Genomic DNA, 26,920 nt, shown 5'->3' with positions numbered 1-26,920 from the left:
CCTACGAGGTATGTTTCTTTTGTATCCAGTTGTCTGTGATATATTTCATGTGCATAGCTTGTGTTAACTAGTGTGTAACTATAACGGCACAAACTGTATTCAAGACATACATACATGCATTGTATTTATAATTTCCTTTTATTTTTTTTCTCTCTTTCAACCCAGTTCTCACGGGTTGACATGATATGTTGTTGAAATAAAACCCCGTTTTTTAACCAAGACCTCGTGCTTCGTGTTGACTACTGGAGGGAGCTACATGCGTCTCTGTAAATTTTCCAGAATTAAAACAAACAAAATACAATATGGAAACTATGACATTTTAACATCCATTGAAACACGTCTGTCCGCCATCGCTCTGCCTCTGACTTCTGACCACTTTCTATGGCAACATTGTAAAAGCGCACAGTCTGCATCTTCATCTTCATCAGTGGGATTTTTTGGGTCCGAATTATGATGTATGGATGATGTTTTTAGGTATATATCTATGTATTTATTCATCTATTTATTTGTTTGTTTATTTCAACATGTATTTATACATTCATTAGTTTCATGTATATCTTTATTCCCTGTTTGTCTCTCTGCGCTTCTACATTTCGTAGCGTCTGTTGTATTTCTTTTTTTTCCAATGTGACAAAACATTGAACTCTGTCAATCAGAGCTGGTGGGCGGTACCAGTGCGTCATTGTCCTATCCAGAGCTCATAATCATCTTCATGTTCATCTTCATTTTGGCACTGATCACCCTCCAGCTTTCAGTGCGTTCACATTTCACCCTGTATGTGCTCTGGGAAGCATCACCTGAAAAGGAGCATCAGCCAGAGAAGCAAATGCTCCAGGAGCGGGTTGTACTAACGGCATCCGATCTTGATCTTGATCTCAATTGTGATGTACTAAATGGACCAGGGCTCAATCTGAGCTCAGATCCGAGGTCAAAAATCATCCTACATTTGAGCAGGACCAGAGCGTGATCCGTCTTTTTAACATGCAGGAACTCTGTATACATTTCTGTGTGTTAGACACCAGCGCACTAGATGAAGTATACAGAGTTGCAAACCTCAAACCAAACCTCTAAATACGGAAGCCGAGAGGTGCAAAAGCAAAACAAACTCGTTAACAGGACGTTGCAGCCACCAGAGAAGAGAAATTGTAAACACTGAAAATGCACCGAATTGATGTATTTTGCGTCGTGAAGGAGCGCACACACACTAACGACTGATCTGACATCCGTGTCGTGGATCTGCGGCACAGCCTCCACACTCCCACACCTCAGAAACACAGCGATCCGCACAGAGAAAAGGTCAACACACACGGACGTGCACATTTACAGGACACGTTCGTGAAGTGCAGATGTCCGCAGTCATGCGCAGATCTGCGCTTCTCCACCAATGGGATCAGTGGATTTCTGCAGATCTGTGCAAAACTGCGGAAATCTGCGCAACAAGAACACGACAGCGTGTGGGATCCAGTGGCAATGATAAGCAGACTGACATTAACATGCATTGGGAAACGTAGTGAACAGCTAAGCTTATTTCATTAGCAATAGCACAGCATAGTTTTGTCAAAGGTTTATGATACTACCAATAATAATAATGATTAAGGAGGAGCTGACAATACAGATAAATTGTTCATGAAACAGACTTCCTTTACTTCTGTAGCACATATTGCAGTAAACATATCGTCCTCTGACGAAACAAACGCCCTGACAAGCTCATTGAGCAAGAGATGCTCACGAGGGGCATTTCAACCACGTTAAGTAAATCAACAGGGTTCCAGCAATTAACGCCTTTTCCAAATGAATTCCAGACAATGCAGCTGCCCTTAGCTTTAACAATGGCTTGATTAGGTGGAATTTGTGAAACAATGAATTTAAACTGCAATTTGAAAGCTATAGGCACTTCCACTTATATGAACAACATAATACAAAAAAAATAATTCACTGGATAAAACAAACAAATTAATAAATGTAACCAGGCATTACACACAACATACAAGCACCAGATACCAATAGGGATGATTCAACGGATGTGTTAATTGAGAGATCGCAATAGCAGCTGCTTGTTATTTACGTCTAGCCCTATATAAAGCAGGAGCACTGCCCTAGCTATTATCATTTTCTGGGTCAGTGTGTCTGTGAGTGAACTCGGGGTTTAGTGGTTATTATAGCGGCATTAGAGTGCTGTTTAATCCTCTCTCCGGTGGCTTTGTCACGTGCTTGTTCCCTGTGGGATGAGGCTGTGCTGCATTGCTCTCTGCCTCTGTGTAGGAGTATTATTCTTCCCTACACTGATCTTTGCTGGCCGTGACAATGAGACTTCAAAGGAATCCTCCGACATCGATACGCTGTCCAAGCACTACCGCATTCTCCCCATGTTCATCCAGGCGTCTGCTCCTCTGGTAGACTCCAAGAAACTCCGACCAGCCACTGGCAGTGAGCCCATGCCGGATGACCTGAGGCGCCTTCTGTTCCCCGGTGACAGCCTGCGGAAAGGTGTGCATCCCAAGAAGGTCCAGAACCGAGGTGTTGCAGTGTGGGGAGACTACAGTAAGATGTACGTGGCAGTGCATAAGAACATCAACGGCTTCAGGTGCAGGCCTTCGGAGCTGATGCTGGGCAGCTGTGCCGTCCGTAAGACCACTGAGCACTACTACTACTTCATCTACGGGCTGAACGAGTGTGGGAACAATCGATCGGTAAGTAGCCGTGTGGATTCGCAGCTTGCTACGTGTTTTCTGGGCAGTAATGCTAACTGGATAGCTGTGATGCTGGTTCCTGTATCTTCTTATTGGGTCATCCCTCTTCCATGTTGTCTAACTTAAACCTGTAGATCATTAATGGCCGACTGGTGTACTCCAACATTCTACGCTATTCCCCGCCCCGTTCTTCACACCCAGTACTCCGGGGTGTGTCCTTCACTGTGCCCATCCAGCTTGTCTACAACCGGTATGGATTTGCTTCCAAAACTGTACATTGCATTTGACCCTTTTCTAACCTGGATCCCAACTGCACCAGACCTAGTGCACTAAACCATGCTGTGTATATTGCGTGGTCTCAATCTAGCTGATGTCCAGAACTCGCACTATGTGCTAGTGCCTATGAGGCTTCATCTGAGGTGTAGGGCAGTAAATGGAGGCAATTGGTTGCCTCCTTCCTGATCTGCTGTACTGCCTTTGCAGGTTCCACTATTCCTACAAGATTGGCTACCAGCCCACATTCCCCCAGCATGGCAGCACGCTTCCAGGCATGGACAAATCTGCCTTCTTCAGAGAGCTGAAGAACAGACATGGCTACATCCTGGTCACCACCAATGGTACAGTATCTAACTTTGTTGGCTGCTTGTGGGGGAATGTGTGCATGGATGCATAACCCTGTCCTGCTTCCACAGAGCAGTGGATCAGACTCTCCCCAAAGAACATCTACTATCTGGGTCAGCCCATGTACTTCCAGGCCACAGGCTACTTTGCCACTGAAGGGCAGCGGCTGTTCATCCAGTCCTGCTATGCCACGGCCTCTCCAGATCGGCACTCTAAGCCCAGGTTCACCGTGATTGACAACTTTGGGTAAGGCCTTATTCTCGGTGGCTTAACTAGCTTTCACCCCGTCTTCTGGTCAAGATGCCAACATCTCTGCTTGCCCACAGGTGCCTGGTAGACAGCAAGGCTGATGGGTGCCAGTCGAGGTTTGTGCCATACATGAGGAAGGATGTTCTCCGCTTCACCATTGATGCCTTCCTGTTTCAGAAGACCTTGTCTGAGGTATCCAATGCATGCTGCTACAATGGAACCCATGTGTGACTTTTCCACCATTGCTGAGCCAAGATCTATAGGAAGCCTTTTACTGGGGATCTGGCAGAACCTTTAGTGATTTGAAGCCAACCCCCTGCATGTTGTCTGCTCCCCTACAGCATGGGATGACTGACCTGTACATGCACTGCACCATGACTGTGGCAGAACATGTGACTCCAGGCACCAAATCCTGCACCTACAACCGGAAAGCTAAAAGGTACCCATATTCCAGCATCCTGGTGCTCTGGGCAGCCTGTGAGCCAACAGGCCTCTGACCCTCTCCTTTTGTGAACAGGTGGGAGGAGCTGTATGGGAACCATGCTGTGTGTGTGTGCTGTGACTCCAGGTGTGCTGGGGACCGGGCAGAAGGTGGGTATACTGGTGCTATGAATCTTGCCTCCTTCGACTTGAAAGTGCGTCTACTTGCAGTCCCTCTATACACACGCGTCCTATAGACTGCTTGTTCTTAATCTGTAACTCTTCAATCCTTTTTCCTTGTCTGTATTGCCACCAGGTCAGAGGAGCAGCCTAGTGACCAGTCACCTGCTGCCCTTGGAGCATCCTGGTGCTAAAATGGACTCTGTAGAAGGAGCCCGTAGGTCAGGGAAAGCAGTGGTTCCAGGATGGGGCTCCCATGCTGAAGGAGAAGCTAGGCAAGTGAACTCTCAGCCAGAGGAGTCTGCCGCAGTAGAGGTGCATTCCTGGGATGTCTCTGAAGAGGGACCCGTGACATCGGAGGACTATGCAGCTGAAGTGTTTAAAGGTGAGGAGTCATCATGGGCTAGCCTTCAGGATGAAGATGAGCAAGAAGAGTTCCATAGAGAGGAGACTGACGAGGAGGATGACCGATTCCCAGTCTAACTGGATGGCTGGTAGGTAAGGCTCTCCTAGTGCTCCACTGCTTTGTTACCCTGGCTACTGTGCTCATCTGCTCCTTCTCTCCCAGGTCCCTGAGGAATTCCAGTCCCTATTCTGAGCCCCTGTCCAAGGGGTGCAGTAGCCTACAATGACATGGGCTGAGCCCAGCTTACTGTAGACTGCGTGAGTCACAGCATTCCTCCACTTTTTTTTTTTTTTTTAAAAACCCTGTTCTGGTATTCCAACTGATGGAGGTTATGGGGACCACTTCCTATAATCCATGGTGCTTGACTAATTGAAGTCCACCTATAACCAACCAGTCTGAAGATCAAAACAATCTGGCAGTCCACAACCCTGGCCAGTACTTTAAGAGGGACAATATCTCCCAGACAGCTAAGAAAGAAAGGAATGCTGATTTCTGTCAGTACTTGTTTGTAGCTGCTTTCCTGGGGGTGGTTAGCATTCTTTACCTGCCCTTGATTCTTTCACATGATTCACTCTGCAGTGGCTGTCAAAATGGTCTCCAAACATTTGACGTGGTTAGTAGACCAGGGGTATGAATCAGATTAAATTAGACCTAAATGCCTCTGTCAAGTGAGAGAAATCCATCATGCAAGTGCAAATCCTATGGGGTGCCAAATGTAACCCTGTGCACTTTTGCTTCAGAGTTTCCTTTTCCCCAAACTCCTTGTATTTTTCCAGATTTTGTAAATACTTAAGTGGTTTAACCCCATTTCTATATACTTTTAAATGCTAAATCTATATGATGAGTCGAAGAAATGCAGAGAGCGCTATACATGTATTTCCAATCAAAGTTTTTTTTTTTATCTAATTACAAGCAGCTGCAAGGAAGAGGTTCAAAAGGCGATCTCAAGAACAGTCTTGGAGGAGTTAAAAACTACAAGCACTTTTATGCAGACTGGACAGGAGAGAGAGAACTGGCCCACATGTCTCTATTGAATATATCAAGCCCAAATGTCTGGAGAAAATGACTTTTTTTATCAGACTGTGTTCCTCTGGGTATCAGGGTTGCACTATGACACAGCAAGGCTGTGAGATGGTGACCTTGTTTACACAGATGCACGGAGAGAGCGATGCTGTTCATCAGTTCCCCCCCTGTTGGTACAGTGAAAGAAGTGAGTGGAGATCGAACCCCGGCTCTCTTCTGTCTTCTATCCCTTTATATCAGTGAGGCTGTGTGTATGTGGTAAACTTGAAATGTGTGGTGGCAATGGTGAAGTGTAGGAGGGTGCATGCATATGATGGACATTGATTAGAGGATATGAAATAACTATAAAGAGGAGTGCAATGAGTCATGGGCAGAATCACCTCACAGTTGGGTAATGTGAGGCCAATGTGTGATGCATTTCTGGGACAATAAAACAGGGGAGACATGCCAGATCTTAGGTGCAGAGTACAGAAGACACTGAAAATAGCAACACAGACGGATAGAAAGGAGGAACACCACCAGAGACTGAACAGCAGAGGTAATCTGAACAACAGTCCACCAACTCATGAACGCTGACATCCCCCCCCCCCCCCCCCCACCAAGATGGCCGGGGCCGTGACCTGTGAAGAGTCAAGCTGCACCTCGTATCGGTCGTGCTTAATGTCCATCCTGGGTTTTAGCAGCAAGTCGTGAAGAGCAGTTAATGCATCAGCTAAGTAGTCTGTGTGCCAGGGCGACGGGCTAATTGTCTGTTGCTAATTGTCCATGCCACCAAGGAACAGCCACCAGGCTGTGGAGGATGTGCCCCGGGATGACAAGGTCGCCAAGGACCTGTGTGTCATTCACCTGCTGACACATTGTCGGCTTTGCAGGGCATGTCAGTGGGACGAACCTGTACACAGGCAAAGAGGTCAGGAAGCACCATTGTGTAGGAGTCATGGTGTCCTCTAAGACCCAGAAGGACAAGGATCATATTAGGGACAAACTCTGTTTAGTGAAATTAAAGGAAACACAAGGCTGGAATCCACATGAGCAGCAGTGAGCAGAGAGACTGCAGCCCTGATAGCCTGAGAAAACAGGAAACAGACAGACAGCCTGATGTAAAATCCAGGCTAGAAGAAAGCAAACAGAATTATGGCATATTATAGCCTTTGTTTCAGAAAATGTTTGGTTATTTGTGCCTAGCATAAAATACCTGAAATAAAAGCTAAAATTAGACCCTGGATTTAAGATGAGTGATAAGAAAGGGTAAGAATTTTAAGGATGCCATAGAAGTATAAGATTACAAGTATTGAATAAGTGAGCTTGATTAATATTAAATAATTTAAATGAGAAAAGGAAAAATAAAAATACTATTAGAATGGGTTTTACAAATCAGGAAAAAAAAATATATATATATATATATATATATAATTTGGAATCTGAGGAAACTGTAATAATCTGGTGAAGGATTCCTACATAAATAACCAGGTCATCCAGGAAGTTAAAATGTCATCATTTAGTAGCTAAATGTTCCACAATAAAGAGTTTTGAAATCCCCAGAAATAACACAAACTCCTTAAATACACTGAGTAGGTAATAAATGAACTATTGATCAGTTCAATCTGGCTTTGGGAGCAGTTCTTCTGAACCTGTACCGGTGTAGATTGGACTTCAATAGGAGGAGGTTGACACAATAAAGACCTATGAGCCGTGCAGGCGGACAGTCTTAGTGCCCACGCAGGCTCTTCATTTGGGAAATCATTGACTGGACACATTTCTTGAAAACTTGTTTTCCTGAGGTACATGGAAATCATTATTGAAATCAATGATAAGGCTTATTTTCATAAGATATTTTGTTAAGTCAATATTTTAATTCATTAGGTAAAATAATGGAGTGACATATGTATAAATATAAATAATACATATTGATAAAAAACCTGAATACATTTCTAATAAGACATTAGGAATAGGAGAAAGAACAGCTGTTGGGATAACAGAGCGATGTAAACCACACAGTTTGAGAGGGTTTGAGAATTGAAAAGGCTTAAAAGGCTGAGAAAGGAGAATGTGTTGTGAGAGACAAATGTGCTGGTGATTCAATGGAATGAAGGAAAACAATTAATTTACTTAAGGTATAAGTTAATGTAAAATAAATTAATAATTGAATGAGACAGTCATAGTTTACATACATGAAACTGTATGGTAATAGTCCTTTCACAAACAGAGAGGTCCTATCAATCAGATAAAGGAAGGGATCCACCCCTCAGGAAGGTAAAGTACACAATTTCAAGTTTTGTGTTTTGTTTATTCTTATTTTGGGGGCATATTGCTATTTTGTGTGTGGGGGGTGTTGTTACCACACAAAAATAAATAAAATGTAGTCCAAGACCATTTGTAGTTGTTATGGGTAACCTCACAATACAACAGAACTGGATAGGAACTGAAACTATATTGTTCCTGTGAATCATTCTACAAATGTCTAAGTGTCTCTTTAGTTAAAACCCTGATATATTTCATTGTGTTATTTTGTCATGAAACAAAAACAAAATGCTGCCATAAAATAAATATACTAATTTGAAACTTGTACCAGATAAAATGCTAATAGTAAGTGTAGCCGGAGTTCCCTGCTCGGGAAACAAACCGCACACCACAGGAACCGCAGCCCCTCCAGCACAGTAGAGTATGAAGCCTGCTACGCTCACACCATGGTTTAACACTCTACTGATTTTCTTTGCTGAGTGGTTAAGTCACTTGTAACGTACTAGTATACTATGTGAGGCCTGTTTCACTAGCTACACAGGAATTGCAATTGTGTCAGACACTGTCCACTTTTAACATTGGTCTTAAGCATGAAGATATATTACAAAATATCCACTTATATCCACTTGAAGTATCATTGTTTGTGATGGCAGAAATAGGTAAAAACCAGAAGCTTCATGCGTATAAAATTATGCATGTTTAATGCATTCAACAAGCATTCAACAACCCCCCCCCAAAAAAAAAAAAAAAATCCTGTGGCAGCAAACAAGCCCCAAAAATACAAAAAATAAACATGTATATTTATTTTTTTCATGTGGCAGCAATACGCTTGTGTAAATACGCTTCTGTAAGATGTAACTTTTATATTTAACATTTATATTTATATTTAGCATTTATACTTATATTTAACATTTACATTTATGTTTTACATTATTATTTAGACTAAATACTTAAAAGCTATATATTTATTTTGTGACTCAAAAGTGTGCGCTGTTTTGTAATATTGGTAATAATAATAATACATACCAATCGTTTTCAATCTCAAACGCTCACTGTATAGTTTCAGTTGAAGCACAAGGACACAGCAACAGCGCATTGGCTTGACAAACCAGGCAAAGCAGCGACTCGTTTCTTCTGCCCCACTCCCCAGTCCTACTCCCAGTTCTGTCCCGACTCCAAACCAGACGAGAGTCACTGGATGAGGACTGTGTCCATCTCAGCAATCTCTCTCAACAGACTGTGAGGGCAGCAAAGTCAACTTTTGTTTTAAGTTTTTTTTTACTTTATAACATGTAAATACAAATATAATTAAATATGATTTAGTAGGAGTTATTTGGCCAAAGGCTGAAATGCTGCGTGTCCTTTCTCTACAGTCGGAGACCCACCAAACCAAACAATCAAACTATAAGTTTTAATATTGCACTTATGTGATTAAATGAAAAAGCCAAAACATGTATTGTGTATTATTCTCTGTAAGTACTGTGTAGATAATGATTTGCAGTAGTTTCGAATATTGCTGACAACAGGAGAAACAGCCGAACAGTCGCTTTACTGGTAGATGTCATGTTATTGAACTCCACTTGTGACGTCACGCCCACTTTGTGCATTTCTCATCTCCGAAGCGTTCTCTGTATTTCTCAGAAGTATTAAGTATTGTGGGACTCTCAAAGTGTTTTACAGACATAAACATGATAAACGTTTCTGCCCATTATGAAAGTACACTCAGTAAGAGCCCAGCAGTTTGTGCAGTGTGGCCGATCACGTGGATACATTCTCATTGTGATGATGTCACGTGTGTTATACAGTGTCTCTAGAAGACAATGCATGTTAGTGATTGACAAACCATGCAAGAAACCTTGGATCAGGGGTATTCAAACCGGTCCTGGAGTACCCCCTGCCCTGCTGGTTTTTGTTCCAACTGAGGTCTTCAGTGCTTAATTGAATCCTTAATTGACCTAACAAAGCAATATACCATTCAATTAAGTAAATAAGACCTAAGTTGGAACAAAAACCAGCAGGGCAGGGGTAGGGCTGGGCGATAAATCGATAACAATAATTATCGCGATAACGATATAAAGATAATGTCGATAACTGGGTACAGCAGTCCAGTTCACCTCTGTGACGCAGCAGCAGCGTGCGGAGGAGTGGCAGTAGCCCGTGGAGAGGAGCACCACTGACACACCGGTCTCAGCGCTGCGCTGGCGCGGTCTGTGAAACCTGGCCGCTGTCGGAAGATCATTTGTTGTGGGAGGAGCGATTGTGGGTTTGGTTTGTGTTCGTGTTAAAAACAGAGACAGAGATCAACACTACGAGCGATACAGCCTGACGTGGAGAGGACTTGTGTGTCTGTTTTATTATTTGTGCTTTACATGATTGTAAACAGCGTAATAAATACACGTTTCTGTTCAGAGATATTAGGAAGAGCTGAACGTGTAGAGACAACATTATATTCAGACAAGCATGTTCACATAAGAATACGGTTCCATGTGCAACAATAAAACTAAATGGCAAATATGTATTGTTATTATTATCGTCATCATTTGTGATGGTATATATGTGTATTAAACGGCACAGCATGACTCCCTTAACTTATTACTCTTACTACAGATTTGTAACTGCAAACAACACTTTTGACCGCATTATTTTAATTTACTTAGGATACGCCTTTAACCAGGGCAAGTTACAGTTGAAACAAAATACACACGTTTCACGATTAATCATCCACATACAATATAGCCGGTTTAATTTAACTATTCATGGACGCATTTATTAATCCAGTTCAGTGGCGTCACCAGCCATATTTGCCGTGACTGCAGCCCTGAACCTTTTGAGAGTAGTCCCGAATATAATTTTAATATCTCGACCAAAAGAACTTAATGTGTGTGAATGTGTGAGAGAAAACACCGTCAGAAAAAATAATTTGAGATCAGGGGACATTCATAAAACATTCAGGGCCTCTGAACCAGTCCTTAATGTTTAGAGGGAAACCCAGATCTGATGTATTTATTTATTCATTCAATTAACTTGTAAATGGACACACGTTAACTCAATCTTGTTCGCCTTCATACTGATTGTCTCCGCGGGGCTGTTATACATCAGACTGCAGATATTTATTTTGTTGAGGAAAAAGGACTGAAAAGAATTTTACTCATGCATATTTTTATGTTGAAAAAAGATTTTATCATTATAATTGTTTTGAATGTTCTACCTCAGATTTGTGAAATGATCAACTGTTTGGAAAGTGTTTGTCATGTTCTGACCATAAAGAATAGTTTAAAAGCACAGATAACCGTCTGGTTTCTTCAACTTTCACTCAGGAGCAAAAAATCAGCCTTTAAACTTGAAAGAAATAATGATTTGACATTTGTTGTGATAATTATCGATATCGACTGATATATATTTTTTTCTATCGAGATAACATTTTTGGCCCTATCGCCCAGTCCTAGGCAGGGGATAATCCATGACCGGTTTGAAAACCCCTGCCTTGGATGATGGAAAAAACCAACAATAACAATAATGTCCACCCAAGACTGTGAGACTCAGTGACGGTGTAGCTCTTCCCACATTGGACCTGACAGTCTCTATCTTGTATGAGTGCGCTGGTGTGTGTTGAGGTGTTCTGCCCGAGAGAACTTCTTCCCACACTTTGCACAGCAGTACGGTCTCTCTCCTGTGTGAATGCGCTGGTGTGTGTTGAAATTAGCTAAGCGAGAGAATGTCTTCCCACACTGAGCACAGCAGAACGGTCTCTCTCCTGTGTGAATGCGCTGATGTATGTTGAGGTGTTCTGCCTGAGAGAAACACTTCCCACACTGGCCACAGCAGTAAGGTCTCTCTCCTGTGTGAATGCGCTGGTGTGTGTTGAGATTACCTACTTGAGAAAAACCCTTCCCACACTGGGCACAGCTGAATGGTCTCTCTCCAATGTGAATGTGCTGGTGTCTGATGAGGGAGGATGAATCAGAGAATCTCTTCCCACACTGGGAACAGCTGTACGGTCTCTCTCCTGTGTGAATGCGCTGGTGTGTGTTGAGGTGTTCTGCCCGAGAGAAGCACTTCCCACACTTTGCACAGCAGTACGGTCTCTCTCCTGTGTGAGTGCGCTGATGCATGTTGAAATTAGTTAAGCGAGAGAATGTCTTCCCACACTGAGCACAGCAGAACGGTCTCTCTCCTGTGTAAATGCGCTGGTGTGTGTTGAGGTGTTCTGCCCGAGAGAAACACTTCCCACACTGAGCACAGCAGTAAGGTCTCTCTCCTGTGTGAATGCGCTGGTGTGTGTTGAGGTGTTCTGCCCGAGAGAAACACTTCCCACACTGCGCACAGCAGTAAGGTCTCTCTCCTGTGTGAGTGCGCTGATGCATGTTGAAATTAGTTAAGCGAGAGAATGTCTTCCCACACTGAGCACAGCAGAACGGTCTCTCTCCTGTGTGAATGCGCTGGTGTGTGTTGAGGTGTTCTGCCCGAGAGAAACACTTCCCACACTGCGCACAGCAGTAAGGTCTCTCTCCTGTGTGAATGTGCTGGTGTGTGTTGATGTTAGCTAAGCGAGAGAATCTCTTCCCACACTGAGTACAGCAGAATGGTTTCTCTCCTGTGTGAATGCGCTGGTGTCTGTTGTGGGAGGATGAATCAGAGAATCTCTTCCCACACTGGACACAGCAATATGGTTTCTCTCCTGTGTGAATGCGCTGGTGTCTGTTGAGGCTAGATGCATGAGACAAACTCTTCCCACACTGGCCACAGTGGAGCGTCTTCTCTCTGAGAGTGCGGTGCTGCCTAATAAGCTCTGATGCCCCTGTGAAGCTCTTCCTACTCTGGGGCTGGCGATGGGGACGCTGTTTTCCACTCTGCAGTGGTGAGGAGGGGGAGCTGGAGGAGCAAGGTGGTCTAGGGGTTCTGGGACGCAGCTGTCTGCGCTGTGATGATGGACTCTCCTCACTCACTGCACTGTCACTCCCCCCACTGAGCCCTGTCCTCAAGGCAGCAGACTCTGGGTCACACTGGCCAGCTACAGGGAGCTCAGGCCACATGTCCCAGGCGCTGTCTGAAATATTATCAATTTTGAGATGACTGAGTGCGTCTCTGAAGGGAGTCTGTGTCCTCGGCTCCACTGTGTAAACACACTCCACTGTGTCGTCCTCTGTTTTGATGTGACCAGACAGCAGACTGGCTCCACACTGTGTTCTGGGAGAGCCCGGCTCAGCACCTGCTGCACTGGGTCCACACTCAGATCCCAGAGACTGGATCCTGCAGAGATCCACAGTGTGGGTGCAGTCCAGCTCAGGGTCGCTCTTTATGACTTTGACATGACCTTTGACCCTGCGGTGTCAGATCCCAGAGCCCCGAGTCCCTGTGTCGAGCCCTCAGTGTGTGGCTCTGCCATGTGGCCAGACTCCTGTCCCCTGAGCTCCTCCTCACTCTGTCTGCTCCTGGGCTGCTCACTCAGTCCCTGGTTCTTCAGTAGCTGTGGGCTCTGTGTCCTGCCTCAGACTGGAGTCCCACTCCTGCTCCCAGTGCTGCTGCTCAGTGGGAGCCCTTTCCCCAGAGTCAGGGAGAGCGCTGGCCTCTACAGCTCCTGGGGGAGAGACGACACAGGAGAGCAGCACTGAGAACAGCAGCTCTGAAAACTCACACAGTTCATGCGATTCCTACACAAGTCATTATATCAGAACATCATTCAGAAGTGCTAATAAAGTGTCCAGTCAGCATATAAACTGGGAGCATGTATGAAGTCAGACAGTGAGAACACAGCCTGGCACTCGTACATGGAGACACATTATAGAGAAGACTAAAGCTACAGTGATGGGCGGATTCTGATGTTGGTGTTGTTATGTAAACTCCAATACTTGGCCTCTACACAGAAAGTGTCAGTCATGTGACAAATCTGTGGCTGACGCTTTTGAGCAACTCTTGTTGATGTTCATCATTTTCACAGTTTGGATTTCTATAGGTTGTGGGAATTTCTGGCCAATGTCTGCAGCAGTCTTTTCAGATTCCACTGTGGTCTGTGTCAGCGCTGTGCTATTGGTCCTATTCAAGCTCCTCAGCACTCCTGATGATTGAGGGTGACAGAGTCTGTGCCATTTCTGTGTGATGCCCACTTGTGTGCATAAATCTTTGATCTTATGACCTGTGTAACGTGTCCCTCTGTCTCTTATTTGACTGTAGGGAAATCTCATCCTGAAAACATCTGTACCAACAACACTTGAGCCCCGGCATCAGCCGAGATTCTATTTGACTGGAAAAGATGCTACACATTTTCTGAACATGTTCACTACTGGAAGAAAGATATACCCCATATAATCAGTTTGTAGGCTTATAATCATATATATAATACATTTATTTATATACCACCCTTCATACAAGAAGTTCAGGGTGCTTAACAGTCAGGATAAAACACATAATACATAAAACATAACAATAACAACATTCAAATTAGGACCATCAGAAAATAAAATTAAAAAATATGAAACAGACCCAGGGCTACACTTCTGTACCTATGCATTACTGCCACACCATCCCCCCGACCGCTAAGTCTAGGATTATTAATAAATAAATAAACCATTATTATTATTATTTATTAATAAATAGGAATTAAATAAGCGATTCTCCCCTTTCTCTGGCTTAGTGTCTTGTATCTGACCCCAGTTGGGTTGTGGGTTACCTGTCATATTAAGCAATGCTGTTTCCCTCTGTGGGGCATCAGCCCGGACACTATTTTCTCCTAGCTTCACACTTTCAGGAAGTGATTGTACTAAATCAGCGGGCATAGTGAACTGTCTGATCTGACAACAGTCCTGGTCATCTAAGCCGTTAGTCTGCCCTGCCTCTGTATTTCAGCTACATGGGGACGTGGATCACTACATCCATCCCACTGGCCCACACTCCTGCAAAGTGTTCCCAGCTCTGATGCAGACAATTGAATGTGTTCATGTCTGTCCTGGTATTCGTGATCTGTAGAGGGCGGTTGAGCGTCAGCTTGTCCTGCGGGTCGGACGCCCTCTTATTCTGAATGGAGCAGCCTTTAACGGTCTGTTCACACTCGCCTGTCTGTTTTGGTCTGCGTGTCCCTGACTGTACTCTCCTGCACTTTCCTGCTCACTGTCCTCATCACTATCCACTGGCAATTGGATTCCCAGAGCCGCCACACGCTCTTGAGTTTTTCCAATTTGGTTTTCAAGAGGCTCTCACTCACAGCACATTCCCAAAAACCTGTGGATTCTTTACACTTTTGGCACAAGGCATCTCATACGCACCCTGGCATTTTTCCAGTTGCTTTCCTAGACCCCTGTTATCAGAAATACTAGCCTCCAGATCCCATTTTAATACAACATTTTGTGCTCGTAGTTTGCTAATATTTTCTGGAATAACACGCCGTTCAGCCCTTCCTGCTGTAAGTTCACTCTCCATCTCATTTGTTCAAAGTTTCCATTGCTTCCCTGTGCTCTCTGCACTCTCTTTCTGAAGCCGCCAACCGGCATTTTAATTCTGTTCATCCCTGCAGTGAAGCCTGCAAGACACTAGCATGTCTAACTTTATCCTGCTTGCATTGATCATTTCAGATTTCACACGCTACCTCTAGCTAATTTAAGGGATCTACTTTATCTGCAACCGATCCACACTGTAGGATCCTTCTCTGCAGTGCTTTGCAACATAATCAACGGCCCACTCCCTCATTGCAGGTTCCCAGAATAACACTTTATACAACCTACCTGCCTGCTGGTTGATCTCGAGGACACAGGATAAATGTGGGATTCCCTGCTGGTTCTTTTAAACAAGCCCAGTTCCCTACAAACACATCTCCTGTTTAACCTTGATAATGGTGGATTACACTTGTACTGATAAACAGGTAACACTATGTACTGCGTACCTACAGGGGATTCTCATGCCTTTAGTCTTGAATACACTCCCCACTTCTCTCTATATCATTTACTCCCTGTCTTCTCAGGCGAATCACAATTGCCACCAAATTGTTTGTTTTCACAGTGCTGACTATAAACACACACACGTACACACACACAGGTCAGACTTTAGTGTTTCTGTCCCTGATTGTTCCCTTAGCGCTGCGGGAGAGACCTTAGTGCAGTCGAGGCTCAGTCCGGGTGCTTCCCGTAATTCTGTCCCTGCAATGTTTAAGGTGCAAACTATTTAAACTTATACTTACAGAGATGCTTTGCGTTTTCCTGGTTCGTCAAAAAGAAGTGCAGCGCTGGAACGAAGTGTCCTTTTTGATGTAGTGCAACTTCAGAGAATGTCGTTCACGTTTTCTTGAACAGCGACTTCAGGATCCCCGTTTCCAACCGTCCGCCCTTTTTGTCCGCCGCTGGCTCGCCAATTATGTAAGAAAGTGGAACCTCCTGTAGAAGTGACTGGAACTTAGACAATTCAGGTGAAATGTGATTCATGAGAGTCCAGAATATACTGTTTATTAGGTTTAGTATTTTTACATTTCTTAAAATAGAACAATTTCAATTTTAATACTTGTGATTAAAATCGTTTAAAATATCAATTCTTAAAATCACTTAAAATTTTTAAAATCTTGTGATTTTTTTTTTAACAAAACTAAAACAATAAACTTTAAAATAAACGTGCTCAAATCAAATAAACAAAACGTGATAAAAGCAAAAAAATTGCACACCAACAAAAGAGTCAAATACATTGAAAATAACAGAAAATGCATTAAACAAATTAAAAAAACAATTAAAAAGTAAAAATAAAAAACAAACAAAAAGGTCTAATGCATTTTAAATTAAACCCAAAACGGTCAATGTATTTGACAAAAAAATATAACAAAACTCTACCAAAAACCCTAAACAGTGTGATTTAAAAACAACTAAATCTTTAAAAACAATTAAGATTCATTATTTAAAATCTTCTTTTAAAAACAATCATTCATAAAATCTTTAAAAGATCTTGGACTCGGGCTCCAGCAGGGGGAACTAACCGTCCCCGGAGGTGGGTCCCATCACGGGATCCTGAGCTCCCCCAGATCTTGTATGCGCCAGTTCTTAAAGGCTTCCTCCTTGCCCCTCTGATGGACCTCCAGATTGACGTAGTCTTTCACAAACACCATGCCCCTCCGCGCGATGACGATCGGGTCCAGCTCCTGCTTATTGAACAAACAGATGTTCCGTCCCTCCCACAGTGCCTGCTTCACTGCGCAGACGACACGCCACCAGCACCTCAAGGTAGATGTAGAAATTCCCTTGGCTGGACCGTATAGGATCTGCTGGGCGGTCGCCCGCGCAGGAACGGCGAACCTGTGGAGGAACGGAGAAAACAGGAGCCAGACCCTGTGGGCGGAGGGGCACTCACTAAAGATGTGAGCCTCCGTCTCCTTCCCCAAGCAACCCTTATAGGGGCAGGTGTCATAAGGAGCTATGCCCCTTCTGTGCATGAACACTCGGGTGGGGAGACACCGACTCACAGCCATCCAGGAGACATCTTTCTGCGTGTTCGTGAGGCAAACGTGCGTAGCGTTAGCCCAGATAAACCGGCAGGTTTCGGGAGGGAAATCTTCTATCCGGCTGGTCTCCTGGGCAGATCTCATCTGACTACAGATGGTCTTATAATCCCAGGAGGCCAGCACGACTTTATGGAGGCCTACTTCGAGCGCAAAGGCTCGGAGCGCCCTGTAGAACGGCGGGGGATCCCACGAGTGCGGCCTGGTGTTGTCCATGGCGCAGAGGCCGAATGGTCTCAGGCTGCTGGCAAAATAAAAGCGGTTCATGAAACTCACTTTCTTGCCAGCAGCCTGGATGTTCTTAACCACATAGGCCAGCCCCTGCGCCTTTATCAGCCGCACAACGTCCGGGACCCCCCTGCCTCCATCCAGGGTACCCTTCACCATCTGCACTCTTTTCAGCCTCTCCATTTTGCTCCCCCAGACAAACCGAAATATAATTCGGGTCACTAGTTTTGCGATACCCTTGTCTGGGGGGAAGATCATTCCTACGTAGAGGAGTATCGGGAAGAGGATGGCCTTTACGACCAGCACCTTACCAGCCATCGTCAAGGTCCTTGTGCTCCAGCCGTGGATCTTCCTTTGGACCTTTGCTATGGCCTCCTCCCAGCTCCGGGTGCCCGTGTTGGTCCCGTCGATCGTGATCCCCAGAACCTTGATAAACGGCTTCACAGGGAACACGGTCGGCGGGCCCCGGCCGACAGGCCATGCTCTGGAGAGGTAGACCTCGCTCTTGGCCTTATTCACAGCGGCCCCCGTCGCCCTGCAGAAGCCGTCCAGCAGTTCCTCGACCCTGGCCACGGACGGAGCGTCCGTGCAGACCACGGCCACGTCGTCCATATAGGCCAGGGCCTTCAGTTGCTCTCCGCCGGAACCCGGGAGATGGAAACCTGTCACCCGGACGTCCCGGCGGATCGCCTGCATGAACGGCTCCAAGCAGAGGACGTACAGCAGGGCCGACAGGGGACAACCCTGCCGGACCCCCGACCTGACCGGAAATGGTTCGGTCAGGTGGCGGTTCACAAGGACCCTGCTGCTTAGGCCGCTGTAGATGATCTTGACCCACTTCCTCAGGCCAAGAGCGAGACCCATCCTCTCCATAACAAGCTGCAGGTATTCGTGGCCCACTCTGTCGAAGGCTTTCTCCTGGTCCAAGCTGATTAGGACCAGGGGAAGCCTTCTCTCGTTCGAGTAGGCCACGACATCCCTGAGCAGCATGGCGTTGTCGGCCGCCGATCTCCCCCGGGCACCACAGACCTGGTCGGGACCCACGACTTGAGGGAGTGGCCGCTGCAGCCGGAGCGTCAGTGCTTTGGCCAGTATCTTGTAGTCGGTGCACAGGAGGCTGACTGGCCGCCAGTTCCTCAGATCTTTCGTGTCTCCCTTCTTGTGAAGAAGGGAGAGGATACTCTTCTTCATCGAAGGGGCCAATCTGCCCTCTCTGTACATCGACCCCAGGACCTGGCCCAGATCTTCCTTAAGCACCTCCCAAAAGATCTTATAGAACTCAGCAGGGATCCCGTCGGGACCCGGTGTCCTTCCAGAGTTAAGACTCTTTATCACCTGGGAGAGTTCAGTGGTGGTGATCTCTGGATCCTCCTCCTCCTCCTCGTCCCCCTCATTGCGGGACTCCAACAGGGACAGAAAGTGATGGATCAGATTTTGATCCACCACCTTCTGGTCGTACAACTCCCTGTAGAAATCCCGCACCACTGTCTCAACAGCCTCTCTGCCCTCCACCTCTTGCCCCGAGGAGTCGATCATGGAGGACATTGCAGGCCGCCTCTCCTTCGTTTTCTTGAAGAAGAAGCGGCTGCATTTCTCATCGTCCTCCATGATGCGGACCCTGGAAAGGACCTTGATCTTCTCTTGCTCCTCCCGATAGAGGGCGGAGAGACTCAGTTTGACCCGGGCCACCTCCTCAGCTAGGTCGAAGCCTCTGAGCTGTAAAAGACTCAGGCGCTGGAGGCGGGCGTTTAGATGGGAATATCTCGCCCGCCTCTCGCGAGCTTTCCGTTTCCCCAGCTGAATGAAGTAGCCCTTGGTTCTTTTCTTCATCATCTCCCACCACTCTATGGGAGAATCAAAAAGGTCCTTCAGGGTCCTCCACTCCTCGAGGCGTCTGCTAAAGGTCTTAATCACACGAGGGTCATCGAGCAGAGAGGTGTTGAGCTTCCAGACCCCAGGCCCCGACTCCCGTGTGCTCGGAATGAGCACCTCTGTCGTCAGGAGCCTGTGGTCTGAAAAGAAGACCGCCTCCGAAGACATGGCGGTCCTCTCCAGTGGCTTGCTGAGGAGGACGAGATCTATCCTGGAGAAGGAGGAGCCAGAAGAACTCACCCAGGTGAACAAGGGGACCAGGTCCCGACCTGCGTCGCAGAGTTCAAAGTCCTCCACGAACGCAGCGAGGTCCCTGCTGGATCTATCATTGCGGGGCTTACTCCGGTCTACATCCCTCAGAGCACAGTTGAAATCACCTGAAATGATAACTGGCAAGGTGCCGATCAGGAGCGGGCGTAGCTGAGGGAGAAAGAGGACTCTCTCTCTCTGGCTGGTGGGGGCATAGACATTGACCAGCCTCAATACAGCCCCCTTGTATTTAAAATCGAGGCTGGCCAGTCTGCCCGCCTCTATAACCTTAAATGTTTTGACTATTAAGAAGGGGTTTTTCAGGAGTACGGCAATCCCGTCCGCTCGGGACACATTGGACCCCGACCAGAAGGATTCTCCTAGGGTCCAAGTGTCCCGGAGATCTTTGTATTCTTTTTGGAACGGGATGCCGCACTCCTGCAAACAGATAATATCCGCCTTCATGCCAGCCAGAGAGTTTAAAACATCGGTCCTCTTTTTCACCTCAGCAATGCTCCTCACATTGATTGAAATAATGGTTAATGCCATAATGGCTGTGAGGGCAATTACCCGCTCCGTAACAATCATGTAAAGAAACCTTTCTCTTCCCCACTCCTCTCTTCTCCCTCACCTAGCTTAGCGCTAGCACCCATCATTTCAATCATTTGCCTCACCGCTTGATCCTCTAGGAAGACTATGGGGGGGGCTCGGCTCCCGCCACCCGGTAAGGCGGGCAAAACTCCACTGGGCTCAGGGCCCGTGGTGCTGGAGGTTCTCCCTGGTTCCTTTGAGGCCGAGGCCCGACGAACAGATGGCAGGGCAGAGGCTTTATGTACAACTGGGGAGAAAACTGTATAGACCCCGCTAGTCGTTCTTTTAACTAATGGTGGGGGAGGGGGTGGTCTCTCCCTTCCCGGCTGTCTGCCGCCGCAGGCCTCCTCCCCCAGCGCCAGTGACCTTGCCATCACGTCCCTGATGTCTTTCTGGGAAAGGACACTGGCGCCGACTCTCGTCTCCTGAGGACCTGCGGCTCTCCCACTACTGCCGGGAGGGCATACCTGACCCCTCCCCTGGGAGAGTCTCAGTTGTGGGGCAGGAGGAATGTTATTTCTAGGGGGCCTCTCATCTACCAGGCTGCCCACTCGGGGCAGTGGAGAAGGCCCACCGCTCTCCTCTCCGGAATCAGAGTGGGGCGTATAGAAATTAGAGGGAGGGGACTCTGGAGCGGGGGAGGGGCCGGCAGGGGGGGGAGAATCTGCAGAATGAATCCTCTTTTTCATCATACCCCCCCTACCCATGCTCCTCTTCTCAGCCCTCCTTCTCTTCCCCGCTACCACTGTCCACTCTCCCTCTGCCTCCACTTCTGACCCAGAGTCAGAGAGGGAACCTATGAGGCTCCTGAGGATTGTTTCCTCTCTACCCCCATTTTGGGGTATCACCTTTGGAGGAGCCTCCGCTTGGTTTTCTCTCTCTCCACCACCCCCGAGGGCCCGCGCCCTATTTGCATAGGAGGAGGGACAATTCCTAAAGAGGTGCCCTCCCCCACCGCACAGGTTGCAGGCCCTCTCCTGCTTGCAGGCCCTGGTCTGATGTTCCCCGCCGCAGACCTTGCACTTAACAACGGTACAGGCTGCGGCTAAATGACCCAGGGCCCCGCAGTTCCTACATAATTTGGGCATGCCATGATAAAAGACAAGCCCCCTATTTGCTCCTAAAACCACGGTGCTTGGTAGATGGCGTACTCCGCCGATGGCGGCCACTTCCACCTGCAGGCGCACCTGCCACCGCCGAGCACCGGTCCAGACCCCATCCTCATCATTAACTCTCCTACTTTCAGACAGGATCTCACAGTGTCTCCTCAGCCATACTTCTACGTCGTACTCTGCCACTGCTTCGTTGTAAAACTGAATAGTTACAATTTTAATCTCTCTATCTGTCAGGGCGTCGACCACAAAGTCATTCAGGGGCATGCTGTCTTTTTTCTCCCTATACAGGTTCCAAAAACTCTCCAGCACTTGAGGGTTCTTAAAGCTCACCTCGAACACGTCCCTAGGTCCAGGCAGTTTTACCACACAGTTCAGCTCAGAAGGGGCAAAGCCCAGGCCCCTCTGCAGCACGGACCTGCTGAACTCCAGCCGGGTGAGGGCCGCGGTCTCGGCTCCAGCCTCACGGCTGAAGCGCACCGCATTATGGCGCCTCACACCGGCGGTTCGCTGGGCCATGCTGCACTTTCCTACCTTGGAGAAGGGTCGGGAGGCTCTCAATCCGGAGGTCGGGGCAAGTCCACCTGGCTGGGGAGCAGCTTCCACCTCCGGGGCTCTTGCAGGGAGCGGGCCTTGCGGGGAGAAGTCCGGGCCCTGGCTGCAGGAGGCCTCTCTCAGGGACGTTGCCGATCGGCCTGGTCGGTCCCTGGAATCCGAGGCCTCTCCTGGATCCTGGCTGGTGACGTCAGCGGGGAGCAGTCCTGGTCAGGCCGGGCTCCGGGTAGATGGTCGGCCGGGCTTCTGGATGGGACCCACTCCGTGAGGAGTCCTCCGACCCCTCTGGCTAGGTCCCCTGTCGCTCCCGGTCCGTCCCAATCTCCACTCGCCTCGGCCTCCGGACCGCTCCAAGGACCCAGGACTCTGCAGCTCTGTCAACCGGCACCTCCCCGTCTCGTCTGGTCTGGCCTGATGGATCAGCTCCCTGCAAGGAAAAAAGAAAGACTGTCAAGTACAGTTCAAAAGCCCCCTGCTGGACAAAGGTTTCTCTCGCTATTGGAGTCCAGAATATAGAGCACAGTATACAGGTACACTGGGTACAGCAAGGCAGAACAGATACACAGACTTGATGGACAAGTCAGCTTTTATGAGATGAACCCCTGTCCAACTCCACCTTCCACAGTGACCCCCCACCAGAGCATCCAATGGCAGCTGCTCATTATCAAACAAAGAGACAATGGAGCCCAAACCCGCTCTCCCACATTGCAGGGTAACGACTCTGGTTCCCCTGACCCGTCCCTCTCTCAGAGGGGATTAACTCACCCTCAACACAGCATAATAGACAGGCTGTCTCCTCACTCATCTTTATCAATAGCTTTTGATCTGCTATTGATACAAGACTGGTAGTCAGAGCATCTCCTCATTAACCTTTTGTTATGCTATTGATATCAGAGACCCCCTGCCCTCAGACAACTGTGTCCACTCTCTAAATCAGCACAGCATTTAGGGTGGGTTTCAGACCACTTTAGTCCTTACACTCTTGAAATTAAGTATTTAATTTGAAGCACAAACAACTTAATACCAAGATGCTGTAATGAAAAAAATCACTTTTATAATCTGGGTGTCTAGGTCAGTCCTATTGTCTGCTTACTGACCTCGTCGATTCAGAGTTGGGTCTGAAGGACATTGAGAAGCTGGGACACATCCTCAGACACAATCCCAGAAAGGCAATCTTTCACATCAGACTTGTGAAGCTCTTAGAGTTGGGCATTACCTGGCCAGGCCTGGGGTTTAGCTTCCCATGTTCCTTTCCTTCAGTGAGCTAAAAACAGAAGGTGCAGTCAGTGAGATTCACACAACCTGCACACGTCACTGCCATCGAACGCTGTGGGTGTCACTTCATCTGACTCTGGAAGGAGACACAGACAGGAATTGAGTTTGTTCAGCCTGATGAGAGCAATAACTGTCACTGCCACTAACCTGGCCTACAGGCAGTGGGGTAAAAAGCAGGCAGAAGTTATACTTGAGTAAAAGTAAAAAATAAATCTGAAAATAGTACTGTTGAAATTAATTTATGCAACAAATACTGAATGTACAGTTGCATTTATGTCGCTAAAACCCACTGTAGAAGGATGTGAATAATTATGTAGGCAACTGTACCTGTAGTTAGGAAAGGAAGAAGGGAAACTGCTAGCAGGAAAGTCCTGAAATGTTTGTACCTCAATACCAGGAGTATAAGCAACAAGATGTTAGACCTAGAAGCCACAGTGCTGCCGTGTGACTATGATGTTGTAGGAGTGACAGAAACATGGCTTACCGAAAATGATGGGGATGAATACAAGCTGAAAGGATACACACAGTTTAGGAGGTACAGGCAAAATTGAGGAGGTGGTGGGGTAGCATTATATGTCAGAAATGACATTGAGGCAGAAGAACTCTCAAAAAGAATCTTTGTGGGACTAGAGAGAGCTCATGCATTGACAAGTTCTTTTCATGTGACCAAGACAGAGTCAGAGGGACACTAGTAAGAGACCCAATGGCAAATTGTGATCACAATATGGTTAGCTTTGAGGCATTCTTTCAAAAGAACTAGGACCAAGTCTAAAACAATGCTTTACAATTTTAGAAAAGCAAACACTGAAGGTATGAGGTGGCACTTAGAAGAGGTAGACTGGAGCACACTGGATACAGAGTCAGTTGAAAATGGATGGGTATATTTTAATAATATACTACTTGAGGCTCAGGACAAATTTGTACCAAAAACTTAGCAAACTAAGGACCAACAAACATTGGCCAAAATGGTTTAATCGGTTTGCAACATAATATAAAGAGGAAGAAAATGTTGTATAGCGCATACAAAAGGGACGGAGACAAAACAAAATACAAAGAATATGTTGAGATGCAAAGAGATCTTAAGAAAGGGATCAGGAAAGCAAAGAGGGAAATAGAAATAATTATTGGAGCTAAAACCAATGCAAAGAGCTTTTTTCAATATTACAACAGCAAGCGGTAAATAAAGGAGGAAGTGAAACAGATAAAGGGCAAAAATGGAGGTATCTTGGAAAACGAACAAAATGTGGCAAATGTTCTAAATGAGTATTTCACTGAGGTTTTTACAAAAGAAAAAACAGATGACATGCCACAGGTTAACAATCAGTCCAGTCAAACCCTAAGAGAGATCAGGATAAATGAGGAGGAGGTACTAAAGGGACTAGCAGAATTAAAAACAAACAAATCACCTGGGCCAGATGGGATATTTCCAACAGTGCAGAAATGAGGGAAATTATTTATAGGCCACTAACTGAACTATTCCAAATGACACTTAGAACAGGAGATGTGCCCACTGACTGGAAGACAGCAGATGTCAAACCAATTCACAAGAAAGGGGACAAAACTGAGCCAGGAAATTACAGACAAATAAGTCTCACCTGCATCACCTGAAAAATGTCTAATAATTTTTACTAACAGAAAATTCCACACCAAAGATTGATCCTCAGATTGGAAGCTGTAGGCATTCAGGGTAATGTAAGTAGATGGATTATGAACTGGTTGATGTCTAGGAAACAGAGGGTGTCGATTAGAGGAGCTTCTAACTGGAGTGAGGTTGTTAGTGGAGTTCCACAGGGATCAGTATTGGGGCCCTTGCTTTTCCCAACAGAAGTTTTCTCTCGCGTTTCCTAGTTTAAGCTAGAGTTACATTGATTGTTCACGTGGTTGGTTGTTTAGCTACGAATTATACATCTTGCACCTGTATTGTAGTAAGAGCAGCGACTGTTTGTGAGTTAATTTAGCAACTTACTTAGCACACTCAACACGCCCTGTCTGGAAATCAGAAGCGTTACACTGTAGGCTGTGATTATTTAGCATTTATTTAACATTACTACAAGCTATTGTTCAGCATAACTGCACGTGTCTGGCACTGTCTTTGTCTGTATTCAGATATTCAGATATCTGTATTCAGGCTTTAATTGTGGTATTAGCAGTCCTGCGTGGGAGGGAGGGCCGTCCTGACCAGCCTTGTGTCATTCAACAAAACACAGGTGTGCGCTATCCTAATTTGTTACAGGTAAAGTACTTAACAGTCCACATCTTCTCGAGCACACTTATCTTCCAAAACCATTGTCAAACTTAGGCTATGTACTGTAACAGCTTAAATGCACGAGAAAGCATCCAGGAACTGCTACAAGACAAATATGCTTCAAATAAGAAAAAACAATCAAGGTTAATTAACAAATAAGCTTCACACCATGGCTAACACATGCATGAAAAGCAGGAGAAAGGAGAAAAATGTTACACTCTTTCAATAGCTAATGATCTGACAACTATTGATAACTAACATTGCCATATAGTAATTTAATGGTGTAAATATTTTAAATTAATGCACATTTAAGATGACCATGAATTAACTCTCATTTGCATAGTCATTGACATTATGAATTTCAATTGTTTTTACATCAGCTTTGCATGTGTGCTGATATCTACCTAACTTTCTGTCCCTTCACTCTAACCAAGGATGTCTGTTTTTAAATACCCTAGACTGACTTTCAGTCCACAAGGCTGGCCAGGAGTTCTCATCTCTCTCATCATCTGAAACAGGTCTGATCTGAGGAGATATAAACGCTTGTGAAGTTAGCTAGTTCTAGATACAATTCAATATACCAACAATCCCCTGCTGTTACAGTTACGTTAATGATAACATATATGCTACTTTTACAGGTAACGTTATGATAGCATCGGGCTTGTTTCCTGTAACGTTAATGTTCGTGTCATCTGCTGCAGCTGCAGTGTCACCCGGATCCGCAGTAGCTTCAGGGGCAGGCTTACGAAAACACTGAAAGAGTGTAGTTTGAGTTTGCCTTCGTTTCATATCTCCTTTGGTGATTCACATTAGTTAATTTCAAACTTGCACCAAGAATGACCGCCAAGCAACTGTGTTGTTGTTCCTTGGTAGGTGACGTCAGAGCCAGGTCACATTCCACGGAAGCCACAATGGTCCAAAAGTCAGTGCTTTGCAACACAGACGGGGTGAATTTATGAATGAAGGTGTGAAAGTTCTGTCACAAAACGATGTTACGTATCCTCACGCTTTTTTAAGTGGGTATACGGAAATCCTTGAGCTTTCCTAGGGGGTATACGGCATATACGTGCGTATCATGTAGACTATACCACTGATTGACCCTCACCTACCGCTGTCTCGACCACACTGAACCAAGTTACCTTCAGACCCTTGTCTCTCTATACATCCCCTCCAGACCACTTCAATGCATTTAGGGGTGTGGTCCTGGTCAAGACAATCTCCTGAACTCCAAACTGAATGTCTGAATGGGAAAGAAAGGTGATTTAAGCAATTTTGAGCGTGGCATGGTTGTTGGTGCCAGACGGGCCGGTCTGAGTATTTCACAATCTGCTCAGTTACTGGGATTTTCACGCACAACCATTTCTAGGGTTTACAAAGAATGGTGTGAAAAGGGAAAAACATCCAGTATGCGGCAGTCCTGTGGGCGAAAATGCCTTGTTGATGCTAGAGGTCAGAGGAGAATGGGCCGACTGATTCAAGCTGATAGAAGAGCAACTT

At 46.1% G+C, this 26,920-nt stretch overlaps 2 protein-coding genes and 1 pseudogene across 2 annotated transcripts in view; 2 read left to right on the top strand and 1 right to left on the bottom strand.

Moving 5' to 3' along the window:
• LOC136768279 (zinc finger protein 585A-like) overlaps window positions 1-26,920 on the top strand; it is a 191,459-nt pseudogene that overhangs the window by 110,730 nt on the left and 53,809 nt on the right.
• Window positions 1-26,920, bottom strand: part of LOC136768280 (zinc finger protein 850-like) — a 131,374-nt gene that overhangs the window by 89,612 nt on the left and 14,842 nt on the right. The window contains 1 exon segment of the mRNA XM_066722392.1: window positions 11,454-13,408. Within this exon segment, the coding sequence (XP_066578489.1) occupies window positions 11,454-12,863 (1,410 nt within the window). The 5' untranslated portion in view covers window positions 12,864-13,408.
• On the top strand, window positions 2,103-4,751 carry LOC136768286 (zona pellucida sperm-binding protein 3). The gene is made up of 9 exons (XM_066722412.1): window positions 2,103-2,690; window positions 2,825-2,940; window positions 3,174-3,307; window positions 3,383-3,557; window positions 3,638-3,752; window positions 3,902-3,999; window positions 4,078-4,151; window positions 4,297-4,654; window positions 4,729-4,751. Exons 1-8 carry the CDS (start codon window positions 2,226-2,228, stop codon window positions 4,641-4,643), a joined length of 1,524 nt encoding a protein of 507 aa, XP_066578509.1. The 5' UTR covers window positions 2,103-2,225; the 3' UTR covers window positions 4,644-4,654; window positions 4,729-4,751.

Source organism: Amia ocellicauda, chromosome 14 (assembly GCF_036373705.1).
Source record: "Amia ocellicauda isolate fAmiCal2 chromosome 14, fAmiCal2.hap1, whole genome shotgun sequence".
NCBI lineage: Eukaryota > Metazoa > Chordata > Actinopteri > Amiiformes > Amiidae > Amia > Amia ocellicauda.
The sequence above is the reverse complement of the archived record's forward strand: the minus strand, read 5'-3'. Positions and strand labels throughout refer to the sequence as shown.